The following is a 20,424-nucleotide window of genomic DNA, read 5'->3' on the forward strand; positions in this document are numbered from 1 at the left end:
ATTGTTCAAGCATGCGTAGCAATGGCACCTTGGTGATGACCTTTTCAGTGAACATGCTGTTCAAGATCAAAGAAAAAGGTTAGAATGCACAATTCGAAAAGGAAAACAAAAGACTCTTTAAAATTTCACTAAACAAAGAAGTAATGAAGGGAATTTTCATTGTATCACTCTTTCATACTTATATGAAAAGAAGCAAATAATTATTATTTACGTTAAGAAAAAAGTTCAACTTTTGAAAAGTTAATCCTCAAAATAAAGTAGCTATATTATTTATTTCCTTGAAGCAGAATTTACACAAAACAATTAAGCAAATAAGAATCGAAATACAAGTGTTTTGGCAGAAATCAAAGTTGTTTTCTTTTCTTTTTCAACTACCTCGTCAGTTTATTCACTAATAATCGCCTCACTAATTAGTCTACCAGATACCGTGCATCCTTAATGTGGCCTTTTAGTTGGCGAACGGATTGAATCCAATTCAGTAACCACCTCGTGAAATAATAGTTTTAACGATGTGTCCATGCTGGAAATTAAAGTTTACAGCTAGACAAAAAATAACTGCTAATATTGGGGAGGATAATACAAGTTTTCGAGAAAAACTTTCGAGCTCTGAAAAAGGTTGGAGTAACGAAGGATAAGAGAACAACAACATATAAAAAAATATAGTGTGATTAAACTAATTAAAAACGAGCGTCACACTATTTATGCGCGTTTTTACATGGCCTTTTAGTCGGTGATACGGATTAAATCCAGATCAGTAACCACCTCATGAAATCATAATTTTAACGTATGTGTCTATGCTGGAAAGTAAAGGTTACAGCTAGACAAAAAATAATTGCTAATACTGGGGAGGATGAAACAAGTTTTCGAGAAAAACTTTCGAGCTCAGAAAAGGGTAGGAGTGATGAACGTTAAGAGAACTTATATAATAAAAATATAGTGTGATAAAACTAATTAAAAACGAACGTCACACCATTAATGTGCGTTTCATTGCCTTTTAGTGAGCGATGCGGAAAAAATCAAATTCAGTAACCACCTTATGAAATCATAGTTTTAACGTATATGTATATGCTGGAAAGTAAAGTTTACAGCTGGACAAAAAATCAAGCTAATATTGAGGATGATGCAAGTTTTTGAGAAAACCTTTCGAGCTCAGAAAAGTAGTGTTCACTCTAGAGGAAAAAAGGGCAGGGTGCTGGTCTATGAAAGGGGCACTGTTATCATAAAAAGGGCACTATTCAACGCGGTGCCCCTCCTTTCCAAAGAGCAATGACGCACCCACTCAAAAACTACTTAGCGTCCTCCCCCCCTCCCCAAAAAAAGGAGAAATAACAATTTAAAACACCTTGCAAAAATTCAAACAGTGTAGTCTGCACCATGAGCCCCCCCCCCCCTCTTCGATGGCCACCACTGACTTCAGAATTAAATATAGTGATATTATCCAGATTCCAAAGTCACTGTCTTTAGAAAAGGGTTCGCTTGACTAAGCACATTTTCCCCATTCCCTGAGGAGCATTTAGCTAATGCTGAAATTTGACTTTTGGGCGTTTTTCAACATTATTTTGGGTTATAAATTTGACTACTTGTTCCGTAAGAGTAAAAACTTCAGGCATTTCAAAATCCTTTGAATTGCAATGTAAGATGAACAATATTTAATTACAGATCCCCCCTTCCTAGATTAAAAAAAAAATTCCTAGTAATCTGCATTATACCATGAAATATTTGAGTAGACATCAAAATCATGATGAATGTAAATTAAACTTTTTAAAAAATATTGCATTTCAAGCCAAACATTAAATCAAAATACCGTGAGCTCATTTGTTTAAATTTATTTATTTTATTTTATTTTATTTTTTGCAAAAAATCAGTGATAACTAATGAGGAAATAATGATTAAAATCCTATTTGCAATAATTAATATACAAGACGAGAAACAAAAACAATTTTTTAGAATTTAAAATGAAAAACAATATATGCTAATTAAATTATATTTTAATAATCGCACATATTAAAATATACATTCCAATTGTTAAAAAACTGAAATACTTACAAGATGCAACGGATTGAAATCTCAAACACTGGAAGTAATTTTTTGCGAAACATCCCAAAAATAGTGTTATGGTTTATTGAAATAAAACATAAGCTAATCTTGGGTTGCATATGTCAAAACAACTTCCGATCGTTAAATATATTACAATATTTACAAGATGGAAAAGGATTGAAATCTGAAAGATGAGAAGAGCGTTTCCGCGAAATGCGAGTTCAATATTGGCATGGTTTCAAAAATAAAGTACATTTTAAAAATAAAACATAAAATATGCTAATATAAGTCAGCATGTGTCAAAATAATTTCTGACTGTCAAAAATATTAAAATATTTACAAGATGCAAAAGGATTGACATCTCAAGCGCGGTGGACGGTTTTGTGCGATGCACGTGTTAAACATATTGACACATGTTAAGAAAATTAAAAATTGCATTGATGAAATGTTAAAAAAAAAAAAAATGCACAATTCATCGAATGCCTAAGGAATTCAAGCACTAGATAAGCTTTCATAACTTTTTCAATCACTTAAAAATGAACTTTTTTCCCAAGCCCTTTTCAACTTTTATCAAGAACAATACCAACCCTTCTTCTGTTCTATTTGCAGAAGAAAAAATGCCTGAAACATCACTAATCTTAATATTTTATCTGCTGGCATCTATATTCTTTTCTTTTAACTCTTTAAATTACCTTTTAGCAGAAGGCACGTGTCGTTTGCGTTTTCACTCAGACTTTTTCCAAGTACCCCTTCTACTTTCCTGGAACAGACATCCCCTGATGCTACAGCAGAAAATACTATGAAATGTTTACTCTCATTGTTAATTCTGAGAAGATCAAAGATGGGGCTTGAATGAAACAATTTCTCCCTCCCCCCTACACATATGACCAGACCTCTTCCCACACTCTTTTAAGCCCCCCTGGGAAGAAGGAAGAACTTGCTTTTGTCCCCAACTGATAAGCCAGTCTGAATTCTGAGAATCTCATTTATTCTCTTTGCCTAGGTGTTGGCTTCTCCTTTTATTTATGGGGCTGTTTTCAGGGTGAAATTCTAGGGACAATGACATTACTTGGACGTTTTTGTGACCGATCCCTGGTCAAATGAAATTGCTGGATATCATAGGGTTCAATAAGGTGCTTGTGATATCTTTTAAAAAACACATGGAGCAATTCCTTACTTTTGAAAAGGGCAGGGCGCATTTTGCCTACTAAATGAAAGGCATGGCGCATTCTGCCGATATGAAAAAGGGCAGGGCGCTGCGCCCTTCAAAAACGGCCTAGCGGGAACACTACAGAAAAGGGTAGGAGTGATGAAGAGAACCTATGTAATAAAAAATATTATGTGATAAAACTAATTAAAAACAAGCGTCCACAAACACCCACAATTGTATAGTTTTGCAAAAACCTCCTCGAAGAGCTAATTAACAAAGAATAGATTTAATACACTTCATAGGTTTCAAGCTCAGCTGTTACTCTATCTCAATTTTTCAGAATTGCAGCATTATTTTTTTAATAAAAGAAGAGGTTTTATATTTTCTCGTAGATCCTACTGCTAAGCTTTTTGAACTGCTCAAAATGAGCCACAAGTTCATTTAAATTAAAAAGTTAAACGTACAAAGCAGTCACACTACGGTTGTTGCATATTTACTGTGAGGATACAGTATTTCAGTTAAGTTTTTTTTTTTTAATTTGGAGTAGTACGTTTAAATCGATTGTTACAACGGATTTATGGCAAAATATTCTAATTTATGCGCATTATTTTTAATAGCTGAAAAATAATTTTGTATGCACTCTTGCATTTCTTTCTACTATGACATTATTTTTCATTCAATATTCAATATTGTTTATCATTACTCAAAATGTTACTAGAAAATATTAATAAAATGAAATTCAGTCAATGTATTCACAACTTATTCCATACTTAATATGCTTATACATTTAAAGCGTGTTTCATTTTTGATCAACCCATTTGCTTATTTATTTCTTTATTGCTTTTAAGCAGTTAGAAAAAAGAAAATACGCTTACGTAATCATTAGGAATATGCTTTTGCCTGCTATGTTTAAGTAAACGTATTTTTCCTATGACAAAAGTTTTAAAAATGATAACTATTTTGTGCGCATCTAGTTTATTGGAAAAAAAACTTAATTTTTGCCATTCAAAAGAAATATTTACATAATCAAAACAAAGAAATATTTACCACACGCTTGCTCTTAGTTCACAAAATTTCCTTATTCCTTACAAAATTGCTAATTTTTGTTTGTTCACATTGTTCATAAGATCTGGATGAATTTCACTATCAATCAAGCCGATCTGAGGTGACAATGAAAAGATTTCAAAATCATCAAACTATTCTCACCAGAACCGAACTCTGCCGTTTCTTCTGTAAAGAGACGGAGTTTTTCCAACGATAACGCCTGCTCCAAAAGCAGGCACGTGATTCCTTCAAAAGAATAATAGCTGGCAGCGACCTCGCATGAAATTGCTATGATTGAATTTATGGTATTAACCACGGGTGTCTCATGCTTGAAATCATTGTATCCGTCTGAGTCTTTATCATGTATTCAGAAACAGTTACAAACATTATGGCTTTTTGTTTCAACTAAAATTATGAAATTGAAACTCATATTATTAATACAGCCATGGAAAGGATATGCAAAAAGTCGCCAGTTCTAGAAGTCACTTTGTTGAAAAAGTATGCAAAACATTTTCATGACAAAAATGCACGAAACAAAGCATTTTAAAACAAACTTTGCTTAAAAATGTTTGAAAAATTATTAAAATGTATGAACTTTTAAGGTTTTACTAGTTTGCCACTTTTAAAAAAATATAAGGACACAATTTATTTTGAGATCGAGAACAAAAATTTGCATATAGTAGTATCATATGATTATTTACAATAACTCAAAACTATTCCCTAGTAAGATTGTTCACTTTATCTCGTTCTTCATCAGGCCGAACAGCACACAGCTCTCTGAATGTGAAAAGTGACAAATTGTTGCTTACAAAAAATGTAGAATGGGTGTGCGTGAAATTGCAAGTAAACATATCTGAAACAGTAATTTATAATTTTTTTGTTCAATTCAAAAGACTACGGCAAGAAAAAGCGTACAGGCAAGCTTCCCACTCTTTACTAAGCATCAGAAACGAGCAATTGCTCATAAGGATTGCTTAAAAAAAGAGTTCTACTCAATTAAAAGATAAACTAATGTACCTTGCACTAGCCGAACAGTGCGTAATGTTTTGCTAAAGAATTTTAATGTTATTCATGCTAAATTACGGCCCCATTCACTATTCACAAAGCTTCAAAAGAAGCTTTGATTGTAATTCGCTAAGAAACACGTTTCTTTTTGGTCTCGATGGAAAGATGCCGTATTTTCTCATGAAAAAGACTTATTTGGATGAACCAGATGATTTTCATCATTACTGGCATGATTTGTAAAACGAAACTTTTTTTTTTTTTCAAACGACAATTGGAAGTGGTTTTGTGATGGGTGTGGACATGTTTTGTAGCTTATGGAGCACCATCAATCGTGTCCATTGGAGATCCCTTGAATTCAGAATTGTATGTTTATATGCTAGTTGAAAATTTATTACCTGAAGCACCCCTTATCAGTGGTCGTGAGTTTTTGTTTCAAAAAGACAATGCAAGTTGCCATGTGTCTTGTGGATCACAAAACACATGGCAACTTAGTCATGGTTCGAGGCCAATTCAGTGAAAATTTTGAACTCGCCCACAAGAAGCCCACATTTAATCCCAAAAGAGAATTTGTAGGGCATTTTAGCAAGAAAAGTGTCTAAATGTGCAAATGAAGATGAACGGACATCATCCATTGAAATGGCGTATAAAAACATTTCTAAATGAACTTTAACTGAATTTTCTGAGTCAACGACTGGACGATTGATGAAGGTAATTTTTTAAAAAAAAGTGATTTTGTGGAATATTAATTTTTTTAGGACAAAATTGCTTATGTCCTTATAATTCTCCTCATGTTTCACCTAATACATTTGTGTTCATTTGTGATTTAACAATTAGGGGAGAGTGTTGTACTTTGGAACATTTTTCATATTTTTAATTTTAACGTCAATTATTTGAATCAAATTTAAAATCTAAAAGTCACATTAAATTACCCCAACATATTTCTATGCAATATATTTTTTTTTAAATTCAGACAGTTTGAAAATAAAATATTGTCAGCCATTTAAAATAATAGTTCCATGTTCCAAGCTGTTCCAAGGTACGACATTCTATTGTACCTTGGGACACGTCTTGTTGTACTATGGGAAAGTCTTCATGAATCAGGAAACAGCCATATACTTAAACCAATTTTGCACCATAAAAAAAAAAAACATGGTAAGGAATTAAATCATGAATAATTAATTATAACTTATGAATAAAAATTATGAATTTTTATTTAACATTAAATGTGCTTAAAAGACTACATAAGATTAGAACATTGCTCCATGTTCCTAAACATATCTTAATTATTAAGAACTATACATATGCTGTACCTTGTAACGCATCGCGTTCCAAGGTACCAAATGTTTGGCTGTCCCAAGGTACAATCACTAAGTAGTTTAAGAAAAACCAAAATGGTGGTCAATCTAGTAGATGCACTATCATTATTTTCTCATAACAAAAATATTTAAAGTACTCCTCTTTTATGGCAAAATAAATTTCAGTTGATTAAATTTACAAATACAAAGACAGAAAATGAAGTGAAAATGAAGAAAATATTTACTTTGGAGTCATAAAATTATCTTTCTCTCACAAAATCGTCAATTTTACTCGTTTTATGCTGTTTTTTATTATGGCACCATTTAGTGGTGAAGGTTACTATTAGAGATTACAAAAACATGGTTGCTAAAAATAGATTCTTAGAAATTAGCAGTGTCCCAAGGTACAAACGTCCCGAGGTACAACACTCTCCCCTATACTGTGATTTAATTTCATACTAACAGGTTTCTAATGTTTCCTATTTACAAGCAGTAAATTATGTTTGATTTTGTTTGCAGGTGATAATTACTTTCATACATAACACTCATTTCTCAACGTGTCCTTATACCTTTTCCATGGCTGTATTAATGTACTTAAAATAAAACATGCGCATTTTACCTTTGTTAAAACAAGAGGTTTGTTAAAATATTGGTAAAAAAAACTCTTATGACTAGAAAGAAAATTTATGACTGAAAAAAAATGTACTTTTAAGTAAGGGAGAATTTTAAATGACAAAGAGAAAATTCTTATTAACTACGAAAAAAGTGTATTTTAAAGAAAATTAAAAATACCACAAATGAATGTAATTGAAACTCCTCACGACTAGGAAGAAAGTCTAATTACTAAGCGAAAAATTCTAATAGTATAAATAACAGCGGTAAAACAATAATGGGAATTACTTTTAAACAAACAGGAAACTACGACTATTTTTTAATTTCAATAACTACAACTGCTGAGGAAATAATTCTAATGAGTAAAGAAGAATTTCTCTTTCAAAAAAAAAAAAAAAAAAAAAAAAAAAAACAAATCTTGTAAATTAAAAGGAAGAAAAAAAAATCTACAATGCATTTTTCATCATTTTTTAAAAATTAAAGTATTTGTACATAGTATATCAGTACCTGATTGCAGAGAACTTCACAATCGTGAACCAGGTTTGACTAAACCAGGAACAATCGGTTGAACAGACAACGAGGCTTTTATTAGTTCATGCATTTATGAGATTATGCATATGCATGAAAAACGTTTAATTAAAAAAACTATTTATATGAATTTATATATATGTACTAAACTTGATTTTAAAATCTATGCACTGTTCAACATGCAAAGAACGTGCAGTTATTATTCTGTTGTTATGACGAGGTATTTTTTAATGCATTTCTTCGTCGTTTGTTTTTACACTGAAACATATGTTTGAAGCTAATAAAAAGAGTTATAATATTCTCACGAAACTGGATTACGAAGTAGATGACGCTAAGCTTAAGTACATAATTTGTTTCAAACAAAGAAATTTTGCTCATTCTCAAGCTCTCCAATTTTAGTAACTGATAAGGATTCCTGTAATTATTTCAGGTGAAAGCAAAGCAACCATTTTCTTCAAGAAAAGCATTCACTAAGAGCGGTTTTGGTTCGCACATTTGCATGCAAAGGTAATTCACCTTTACTTTTTCGTTCAGTTCATTCGACACAGAACAATATTTCATTAATTGTTTGATTGATTGTATTCTTGAAAGAAATTTTGTTTACAGACGAAAACAATGAAAGAAATGTTTGGGACAAAGTAGAAAAGAAAAAGTATTCGAAAGGAAAAAGTGAGTAGGTGTCTTTCTGGAACAAAAGCCTCTATCATCTCATTAGTTCACTCGCACCTAATAATAGAAGATTGCGAAATATAACGTATAACAATTACTTTTAAATTAAAATATGAGATTTGAGGAGGCTCAATACAAACAAAATCCATTTCCTGCATTTGAGGTCTTTTCATTGTATTTTCTCTTGCGATCGAACAATTTTTTTTCTTTGGCTTCTGCAATCTAAGAGCAATTTAAATTGCTTTATGCTGCATACCATTTTTTTTTTTTTTAGTTTTTTACTTTCGCTGGTAAAGGAATTTATTCATTACATTCACGGAAAAATAATGAACTCTAATGTGCTTTAATTTTGTTATTTTGTAGAGAAATCATGCTTACTTTGTACGTAAAAATAAGACAATTTAAAATTATTTGAGCTTCAAATGGTGATTCTTTAACTATCATTTAATAGGAAATTTTAACCACACTGAAAATAAGTGTAAGTTATGCTCTAGGTACAACTTCTGTTCTGTATCTTGAAAAGAAAACTATAATATGTTCAGTGTATGGCTTAAAATGCATTGAAATAAACTTTTATGTCTTTACTTGACCGATAGTTATGTTTTGAAAAATAATAGGAAAACTAATTTATCGTGTGGTCACGATGTCCACGAAGTTCCCACTCTAAATCAATACCTCTAGGGGTGCTAGATCAGGGTTGCTCGGCTTCTAATCTGGATTTTAAAAAAAAAGCTGTCTTCAGAGCCCGTCCAATCGGTTAAACCTTGCGTAATAGAGATTCAATATAAAACAAGAAGTTCCGTCTAGAACTAAACGAGCCTACTTTCCCGTAAACCAATGTCTACGTTCTAATATATGATTAATATTCTCAAAATTAGCTAAAATAGCAAATTATTTTAAACGTAATTTTTTACAATTTTAACCCGATTTCTAAAAATAAAGTATCCGTCGCTCATCTGAAGACTAGATGCGTAAAAAATAAAATAGCAACGAGTAAAATAGTAGCACATTTAAAAAGCAGCTAATAACCATTAAAAAAATCTTTAACCGCTTTCAAAAAGAAAAAAAAAGCTCATTAAAATAAATACATTATGTCAAAAAAAAAAAAAAAAAAAATCGTTTGCTTTTCCCCTGTTGCCAAAAAATAATTATTATACTTTCAAAATAAATTTTTAAAAAAGTGTTAACTTAAAGAAATAATTTTCATTATCAAATAAATAAATAAATAAAAAACGTCTGCGCATATCTTTACGTAGAAACATAAAGGACTCCTAATTTCTCCGTCAAACACTGAATGCATAAATTAAAACTTTTAGCGTGAAAATAAAAACAAATCATATCAACAATAATTATTTCAAACTAAAAAACTAAAGCTGCGGCGTCGACATCGGAGTCAATCTCATTTTGGGTTAAAAGAGCCAAATTCGGGAGTCGAAGGTTTTTAATTCAAAGAGTCGGAACCGGTCATTTTCCCTTGAAGTCTACAATTCAACCAATGTTTGAGGAGTCGGAGTCGGACTAATTTTGGGATTAAGGAGTCAGAGTCGGAATTGAATTTCCAAAAGTCGGAGTCAGTCATCTTTCCTCCGTGTATAAATTTTTGCCGAAGCTACGAATTCAGACTCGAAATCGGGGAGTCGGAGTCAGACAAATTGTCGGGTTCAGGAGTCGGAGTCGACTGCCCTAAAATTATAGGAGTCGGAGTCGTGAAATAGTAATCAAGAATTATTTCCAATAAAATTTGTTTGAAGTAAATCCACCTTTAGGTTCGGGAACTACACTGATTTTTTAGTTTTGCCGGAGGCACTAATGTTAAAGGATTTGAACTGCTCAAAATTGAACGGAAAATCGTTCAAATCAATAATATATTTTCTATAGTGTAGCATGTATAGAATATATTTTCTATACATGCTCTTCTTCAAAAACGTTTTCCAATAAAGTTTATTAGAAGCAAATTCGCCTCTAAGTTCAGGATGCCAAGCCTTGAATTCTCCCGTAGGCGCTAAAATTTTTTTGAACTGTTCAAAATTGAACAACAAAATGTTCAAATCAAAAAATGAAATATAATAATGAGGTGTCCTTGATCTTTCGAACAAAAAAAAATCTTTCAAATCGGACTATTCACTCAAAAGTTATTGAGGGGAGGGGGGAGACAGACAGACATTTTTCTCCACCTCAATACCTCAATTTTTAATTTTTTGATATTAATTCAATTATTTTATTTATTTTTGACTCTTTTTTTGTTTTTTGCGATATTTTTAAGATGCCTTTTTTCATGCTTTCTTTTTCTTTCTCTGACTTTTACTGGGAAAGTAGGCTAAAAAGAGGGGAGGGGAAGATTAAAAAAAAAAAAAAACTAGCGTGAGTTTTGTGGACGAAAAATTATTTTTCTTTTGGTTTTTGATCGATAGAACCTTGCGCACAAGGAATCCTGGAGTGCATTATGATGTACAGAAACGCATGTTTCGGTTGAGGTAAGCACATTAAAGTAGATCCCGATGAAAAAAAAAATCATATTTCTTTTTTGCTAAGAACTTTGCTTATGTATGGTATATTGTAGGCTGATTGAAAACAATTTTGGCTGGTAAGTTTTCTCAAAATTCCCCCACCCCAGCTTGATATAATAGGACACACACACACACACACACACACAATTTTCCCTTTCTTTAAAAGTTTTAAAGAATACTTTAAAAGTTTAAAAGGATTCCTTGTTTCTTTCAAACCGTTGCTTCACAACAGGAGATGCTGTAGATGTAACAACTATTAGCTTACCACTTCTCTCGAGAAAAAAATACTTTGGACTATTTTTTTTTTCAATGAACAATACCGCAACCCGAGCAAGGTACCCGAGCAATACCGCATTATTAAAACATTTTGTTCAAAAATATTTCTGTACATTAAATGCGTTGATAATCAGATTTTTACTTTCTAAAAAATCATTCCTTCCTTGTTTAAGAGCGGGATTTTCAAAGGAGACTAATGACACTTTTGACAGTTGTTCATGAGGAGTAGTCACTTGCTCTCTTGGTCGAAAACAGTATTCATTTTTACTTTCCGAAGAAATATACCCACATTTAGAAGTATATTAAAAAACTTAAAAAGTTGTTGAACAAATTTCCATTAAGAAATTTTACAAGTATTCTAAAAAATAAATAAATCTTTGCCCTAAACCAGCATCCTTAAACTTTTCAGTAAACCACTTCTTTAAATCTGAACGAATCTGAATTCCATTGTCTTAGCTGCGATGAAAGCTTTCAGTCCAGACTGAATAAAGAAAAAAATACCGGACCTTTTGACACCCCAGTCTTAGGGATTTAAGAAAAAAAAAAAAAAAAAGAGCAAAACCCAGACAAGCTCGAAAAAGAGAAAGTCGAGTTCATCACTCCGAGGAATTTTCTGCTGTATAATAAACTCACCTGTTCGACAACTTGTTCCAGGGGTTGGCCTGTTTTGACCTGCTCTTCACTGAGGCCCAACTCCGACTTGCAGACCTCTGATAAAGCGTTTTCATTGATGTCATAGCCCCGAGGCTTGACCACGTGTGTCTGTGCAGCCAACACCTAGAAGGTAAAAAATAAATATAACAACCTTTTTTTTTTCGCCTTCAATTTTCTTTGCAGTTACAATTTACTATTTACAAAGGATTCATTGTTGCAAAATTAAATGCATAGTTTTCTTCTCCTAGCTTGTAAGTAGTATTCAATAATCGTAAATTCTGTACTTCAGAGCCAAAACGACGTAAGTCACATAACGGTAATTTTACAAGAAAGAGGTTTTTTTTTTTTTTTTTTTGTATCGCATTCAAAAGATTAGACGCGCGCTCTTTTAACACTGGTAAAAAATTGAAAATTATATATATTTTTAAGAATTAAATCATTTATCAATCAATTTTTTAAGAATTAAGAGCATCACATGGCTCGATGCAGAATAGGTTTCCACATACAATAAATGTAAAATTGCAAATTTTTTGACTTACGTCAGTCTGGCTCTGAGGTACAGAATTGTGGAAACGCAAATTTTGCCATGATGCATTACAGAAAACAATGTCGCGATTTTTTTTCAAAGTACATCTTTTCCTCTATATTTTGAACATAAAATGCTATCATTCATACATCCACATTAATGGATACTTATGGTAAATGCATTTCTTTTAACCTCAGGCATTAGTAACCTCTTTAACTGGATAAGTTGTGTCCTCAAATGGAAGGAAAAATAAAAGGTCAAACCTTATTATTCTAAGCATTTTCTGCTACAAATCTTGCTTGTTAAATGCCTCAAAATCAATGGAAATTCAAAATCGACCAAAACACTCCTGGAGTGTTTTGATCTATGTTGACAACTCCAAATAAAGTGATTCAAAATCTGAATAAAAATGATGAATAATGTGATGCAACCAGGGGTGTTCCCATAGGGTATACTCCCTATACGCCGTATACTCTCAAATATTTTTTAGACATATACCGTATACCCTCAAGCTTTAAAAATTTTGATATTATGACATATTTATGTATATGATCGCATACACATATTATGCATAACTGATTACTGAGAGTATACCCTCAGAAAAATTGATGGGAACATCACTGGATGCAACCCAAATCATTTGTCTCAATTAAACTAGAAATATCGCAAAAACAATTGCTAAAAGTAAGAGAATGAAAGATCGAAATGAATTAGTTGTGCTAAACAATTAATTCAAGTCCCTTCATCAAAACTGTAATAAAACGAACGACAATTGGTCGAAAATATCTTCGTATTAATCTTTAAATGCCAGTTATTTTAAAAATATTTTTTAAAGTGCTCTTTGGCGTTCATCTTCAGCTTAGGGTACATGGAAAATACATTTAAAATGATTTCAGTTAAAAAACCCTTTCGCAGCAAAATAAACAAAAAAAAAACAATTTTACCATCAAATATCCTAAAACATTGAAAAATATTGCAAAAATACCTTATTGTGAAAGTAGAAAACGCCGCAGAATTACAAGAAATAGGAAGTAAGCTTTCTCATGCTAACTAAAAAAAAACGTACCTGCACCAACTGCTGAGAAAAAAAATGTATTTTTATATTCCATTAGAACTAGTGCTGTTTTCTACAAGATAAAACTCGTTTATATTAGAGTAAATCTTACAGGTCGTATTGGCTAAGCAACAAGTGCTTCAACTTTGTTTTCATAATAGTATAGAAGCTAAAGCTATGGTATGCGACGTTTAAGGGTTAAGTACTTCCTCACAATAGTGATAATGATATGAAATTTGTTCCAATCTTCAGAATAAGAAATGCAGAAAAACTACTTTCCGAGGTTATAACTTAACAGGAAGATTATTAATAAGCTGTTCCAACCTAACAATTTTCCTCCGAACAATTGTGTAGTTCATGGATCCCTTGAAAGAATTCCTTGGGTAAAACCCCTCATTAATATAAATACGATCAGAAACTCTGTTTCGAAACTCCTTTTCATGTACACACAACACTCCTGTTAGGAGCCCCAACTAATCTTACACATCCCACACACTTCCTCTTAAACATTACCTCCAAGAAGGGGGCATTCCAAAAATTGGGCAATCCACCTGAGGCAAACGACCTTCACTTTCCACTAACAAGTCTCAAGAATGAGGTCAGGATTTCGTTAAAAAAAAAAAAAAAGAAGAAATAGACATCGTCTGCTCCCCGTTGAAAGAGTCCCTTCAAGAGCCCCCTGCTTTAAAAGCCCCCTATTGCGGCACCTTCTATGCAAGTATGAAAGTGCTCGTGAGAAGTCAGGTGCGATAGTAAAAGAGATAGTTATTCCTGTTTCCCCAAATTTCCCAACAAGCTGAGAAATGGGCGATTGCGTTTGTTCTGTTTAAACAGACAGTCGTCATACAAAGGCTTCATGTGTACTTTCCTGTGAAAGATTGAGTGCTTATTTTAAGATCGTTAGCATAAATCGTTACAGGTATTTAATTAATAAGTGAAGGGATGGAACTTGGCCGCCGATAAACCTGTAGCAAGATTTTGGTAAAGAAATTACCAATCCGTAAATTGTTACTTTGGACAATTTACGGATTATTTTAAAGAGAAGAACAAGTTAGCGCTTCATTAGCTTGAAGGAGCAATATTACATTTACTACACACGATTCAAGATTTTGCTGTCTTTTGTATTTTTTTCTGCAGAAAGTGTTTACATTTTTTTTCGAAGTTTTTGTACAATCTGTATACGCTTGCATATATTATGCGAATAAAGTGGGATGATTGTAAAGTTCGCTTTAATGAGTACAGGTGACCATCGTATAACACGTTTAATTCGTACCGTGTAGTATCGAAACCATGTTATGTAAGACTTTTTTATAAATAATTTTTTAAACAAGTACGTATTGAACAAAAATAAAATTCAATCTTTAAAATTCGTTTCATATAAAAATCGTGTAGCATTAATTTTAAGTTTCGTACCGTGTAATATCGAAACCGTATTGTACAAGTACCGTGTTATACGAGGAATGCGCAAGTGAAATATTTTATGCTCAAGGTAGATATGGAATGTATGAACACTGACAAGGGGAAATAGCAGTAGAGCCTGCCGTGAATATTGAAAAACATATGAAAAGCGTTTGATGTAATGATTGCAACGTTAAATCCTCTAGGCAAATAAATTGCTAATCAATTGATAACCTTTATATTTAGCGGGTATAGTTCTTAAACATGTCCTTATAATTTAAAAATATTGTTAAAAGAATTTCATTGTTTATTCACTTTATATTCTAACATGTTTGGCACGAAACGTATTTTCATTGGAAAAATGTTCAAGACACTAAAAATTGCTGGCATTAAAATGTTAGATGAAAAATGTGGTGAATTTAGACAGCGATTATGTGGTTTGGGACAAATTCTTATGGAGGAGATTTAACTTCTGAAAAAAAAAAAAAACGGAGTTAATTTGATTGGAATAACTTAGTGCAGAGATGATTTTAATGTCGTGATGAATTTATGTGCAGCGGATAATTTTTTATAGATTCTATGCAAACTTGCGCAAACTTTCAAAAGAGAATGATCATAGCAAATTGAAGTTGCTTATACAATCACTGTCGCCTCAGAGCAACAGTAGGACATCTTAGTGTTATTTCTGGGATTAGATGTCTTACTGTTTCTCTGAGGCGACGATATGTAAATAATTTCATTCGAGCCTTTGAAGATCAAAAGTATTTATTTATTAACGACGCATAAAAATGATATTTATTAAAGACATTTTAACTTGACTGAAAAAAAAAGTGTATTCGCCGTTTAAAGAAAATTTGTTTTATAAAAAGGTGGTAGAAAAAAAAAATCTATTAGAAGTTGTGTTGTAACACAAATACCTCAACCAAAGACATTATACCTTTGCTGCTACTCCAGACAAAACTAAATTATGATTAAAGAAAATAAACAAGAAGTTCCATTCAGAGCTAAACGAGCCTATTTTCCCGTGCACCAATATCGACTTTTTAATCTAATCAATATTCTCAAAAATAGTTAAAACCGCAAGCTATTTCAAACATATTTTTTTAACATTTTAAGCTCAAGCTGATTTCTAGGAATAAAATACGCCGCACTCATCTCAAGAATTAGATGCGTAAAAAAAATAAAAATAAAAATAAATAAAAAATAAATAAATAAATAAATAAAAGAGAATGAATAAATAAATAAATAAACGAACATATAAAATAGCAGCACCTTTTAAACAAAGCAGCTAACGCACTTTTTTCTATTAAAAAATCTTAAATCTCTTTCAAAAAGAAAAAAAAAGTAATTAAAATTTATCAGTTTCTTAAAATATCATAACAAAATAAAACGTTTGTTTTTCTTCTGTTGCCAAAAAATAACTTTTTTAATAAATATAAATAAATGTACTTTCAAAAACAAATAAAGACAATAAAATGTCAACTTAAAAAAAAAAAATTTCATTGTCAAAAAAAAAAAAAAAAATCGTCTGCGCATATATCTTTATGTAGAAACATAAAGGACTATGAATTTATTCGCAAGAAACTGAATACATTAATTAACAACACTTTAGCGTAAAATTAAAAACAAATCATAAAGGAATATTTATTTCTCAGTAAAAACCATGGCTGCGGAGTCGGAGTCAATCTCAGTTTGAGACAAAAGAGTCGGATTTTCGAAGGTTTTTAATTCAAAGACTCGGAGTTGAAATCGGTCATTTTCCCTTAAAGTCCGCATACCAATTTTTGCGAAGTCGGAGTTGGACTTATTTTTAGTTCCTTTTACAAAAAACGAAGTATTGTATTCGCAAAAAAAAAAAAAAAAAAAATCACTCAAAAATCGACCTGAATTTCCATTTTACTCAACCCCGAATGAATGATGAGTTTTTTTTTTTTTTTTTTTTCCGGCTCGACCATACGTGGATAAGTGCCCAAGAACACGCGAAATATCCATTTAGACGATTCCCGAATTAATTGCAACGAGTTTTCTCGTGACGTATGTACGTATGTGCGGATGTGCGTATGTATGTCGCATAACTCAAGAACAGTATGCCCTTAAAAGTTGAAGTTTGGTACGTAGACTCCTAGTGGGGTCTAGTTGTGCACCTCCCCTTTTGGTTGCATTCGGGTGTTTCTAAAGGGGGCTTTTGCTCCTTTTTGGGGGGAAGTCATTGTTAATTTCGATGTAAACTCAAGTGGTGTTATAATATAGCGGACACTTGCCGATATATCGCCAGTTTTTTGGTCACCAAGTTTTGTCGCCAACGACAAATTTGACGATTTATTTATTTATTTATTTCTTAAATCTAGTTTTAATTTGGCCACTGTTGGTGGTATTTAGAGAGTCAACTATAGAATCACATTAAAAATGCCAATAGTGTGGAAATGACATTAAATTGGAGTAAAAGGAAGTCATGTGATGCACACATCAGCTCGTTTGATACAAGAGTCGAAGTCCTTTATTGATTAAAAAAAATCGTTTAAAAATGCTATTGAATTGCATTTTCTGCAATTTTACAAAAACTTATAAGCAAATACCAGGCTCTTTGATGCATCAATGTGTTTTATACCAGCGTTTCACAACCTTTGTTGACCTGTTAAAATTGGGTGGGTGGGGGGGGGGGGTCGCAGACCGTGAGCCCTTTTTTTTTGCGACTTTTTACTGCAATAAGTAATTATTACAAAAATTAATTTACATTAGTTGCTTATACGTTAGTCACGTTTTAAAAATGATTTTCTTAGATTAATGTTTAAATGCAAAGCAGTAAATGTCAACGCAGACAGTTAGAAAATCTTTAATGACCGGTCAAATTTTTCCACAGAGCGATGCCATTCCACCAGACTCAAGGTTTAAATCCCAAATTTTCCCACAAAATAACTATTAATAATCTTTTTATTATTGCACCTTGAATTTGCAGCTGCATGTCAACTCAAAAATATGTCACAAAGATGAATTTTATAAAGATTTTTTTTTCCTACCGTTTTATTAAAATGATATTCAAAGTTTATCACCACATTAGTATTCTGTATTTTAAAGATTAATTTATTGTAAATACAAGTCGAATGAACCCTTAGGAAAATAGTTTTGAGAATACAAATCGATTATTCCATTTGTTTTCGAAGACTGGAACATAATGAAAAAAATTTAAAAAAATACTTCAGGGACCGTTTGGATGGCATATGTAATTGAGTTTTCCATCGGTACACTTCATGCTTTCATGTCATATCAAGATACGCTATTGATGCCTATGACTGATGCATAGTTTGCCAATCTTTCTGATCAATCTAATTTGCAAATTATCCATTCCGAATTTGGTTTGAAAAAAAAATCTTTTTTAATCTCTGTTAATCCGAAATCCGGACGTATTACTCACCCAACTTCACAAGCTGTGATCTGCACCAAGTTTACTTGTTTATAATTTTATTCCAGGTCAATGTTTTCTGCCGACCTTGACTAGTTGCCAAGGCGCAGCAGTTGGCAAAATAAGGAATTATGGTGATATTAGTCTTCAGGTTAAAAAAAAAAGCCGTTGCGCAAGACGACCGTCTTTGAAAGCCGACTTTATGTTCTCTTCTTATTTAATTAGAAACAAAGTGAGGAAACTGTCAAATACCACGTTTCAAGTTCGGTATTTAGATGATGTCAAGTTGATGGTTAAAACCTCCGGCTTTGGACAGCAGGAATTAAGTGGGATGAATGCTTGTAAGTGCATTAAATATTACGTAACGGATGCTTTTCCCCAGCGGGGTGATTTTGGAAAAGTGGATGCTTGTATTTGAAATGTCATGAAACTGAATACTGAATGAAGTAGAGTTTCTCTTTTTTAATCATTTTATTTTACTTTTACTTTCTTATCAGCAGTGGCACTTTTGGTTACCATTTCTCCCTGAAGCAACATGAATTTGTAATCATGTGCACTTTTCCCTTCTGAACGTCTAAGTAACGTGTAGTAATTCGTGTTGTAGCTGGATCCAATATTTCGGAGAGTTCCCCTCTTTTTTTTTTTCAGGGAAGATGTTATGGCAGACGGATTTTTGTTGGGTCAAGAAAGGACAGTCAAGCTTTCTGAGCCAACTTCAATTTTAAGAGCTGATATTTCTTCTCCTTTATTCTATTAATTATACAAAAATTGGTTTTAGCCAGTTTAAAGTAATTTTTCAGTGAAAAGCAAACCAAATATTTCGAGGAACGGCGTTCCAGAATTTCTAAGAACAATTCTTAAAAAAAAGTGCTAGTGCTCCACATACTTTTTATTTATACATAAATGTACAAGTTCTGACAAAAAATAGATAAAAAAAACATATGAAAATTAACACATAAATATATGAAACTAAACATTGAAATAAGAAAATAAAAGAGGCGAATGTATGCTTCCAAAAACTTACATAGGAGCTAAGCAAAATGTCTTGGATTACACTCATAAAATTTTCAGCACCACAAAGTTCACTTTTATCGTACACCATTTTGCAACTCAGCAATATGCAGAGATAAAATAAAAAATGTCATGAAATTAATAGTATTTTTTGGCTAAGTGGTATGTAAAGAAATTTTCAAGAGCAATAGATGCTTCATCTTTAATTGGAAAACAGGGAAAACATTTATACAAAACATTTGCGGAAAGAAAATATTTTAAAAATTTCTGCTAGGCATCAGAAGTAACGGAAGTTATAGAAAATAATGACATTTCTTGTCGCTGTGCTCCCACTGAGAAAGAAAACTATTGGGTGTATATAACTTCTGGTGACTGAAAGAAACTTCCAACTATGTACCAATTTCCGTCACACATCTGAATATTTCTGCAAGAAACGAAGGGAAAGATTATGCGGGTATAGAAAATGATCATCGGTTTTGGAATGGATGCATCGGTGGGCTCCGGAGCGTATTTTTGATGAACTTCGCTGCCAATTTCATTGTAAAAATTGAAGTGCCGGAGCAGCTGAGTTCCGGTAAGCTCCCATGCAAGCTAAGCCGTGACTGCAGCACTGATTATTTTTGATAAACATGGTGGAATTAAACATTTATCTGAATTTAGGACATTTGAATGGTATTTTTGCATCAAAGGCATACTTAAATCCATTACATTTTTTTAAAAAAAGTGTATTACATCGAATTTTGATTGGTGAGCTTGATTATGAAATACAATGAAACATCATACTTCGACTTAGGAAGGAAAAAGCAGCGGTTGCTTGCTTATTAGCCTCTTTGCTTTTGTAGGATGTCGTTTCATCCAGAATCTCACTTATTTGGCATTGCAAAAGAGGTTCCTTGATCATGTTCATGCAGTAAACTGCAATTTTGTGAAACCTAACGTTGTTTTCTTATTTTACTTTTCAAACACAAAAGTATTTATTTAACTTTGAAATTGACAGTACTTGTAGTGCACAGAAAGATTTTCGATAATGTGCTATCACGTCCTATTTCCGAGGAATTGTTTTTCAATCCAAACAAGCAACTTCTGCAGTTTTTCGGTCGGCAGAATTCAAGACTTGGGAAAAGCTACTTAGTCAAGAAGCAAAACATTTGGGCCCTTCATGATGTCTACACTAAACTTACTTTCAACCGCAGCTGCAACGCATGCGAACGTGTCTTGCCTTCCAACATCGAGAGGCAGTAACACCAGTCACGCTCCC

At 32.3% G+C, this 20,424-nt stretch overlaps 1 protein-coding gene across 1 annotated transcript in view; it reads right to left on the reverse strand.

Annotated features, from left to right (window-relative positions):
• LOC129232629 (RNA-binding protein fusilli-like) overlaps positions 1-19,257 on the reverse strand; it is an 83,678-nt gene extending 64,421 nt beyond the window's left edge. The window contains 2 exon segments of the mRNA XM_054866798.1: positions 11,757-11,900; positions 19,180-19,257. Of these exon segments, the coding sequence (XP_054722773.1) occupies positions 11,757-11,900; positions 19,180-19,257 (222 nt within the window).
• Between the last annotated feature and the right edge of the window lie 1,167 nt (positions 19,258-20,424).

The sequence above is a fragment of the Uloborus diversus genome, chromosome 1 (genome assembly GCF_026930045.1).
Source record: "Uloborus diversus isolate 005 chromosome 1, Udiv.v.3.1, whole genome shotgun sequence".
Lineage (NCBI taxonomy): Eukaryota > Metazoa > Arthropoda > Arachnida > Araneae > Uloboridae > Uloborus > Uloborus diversus.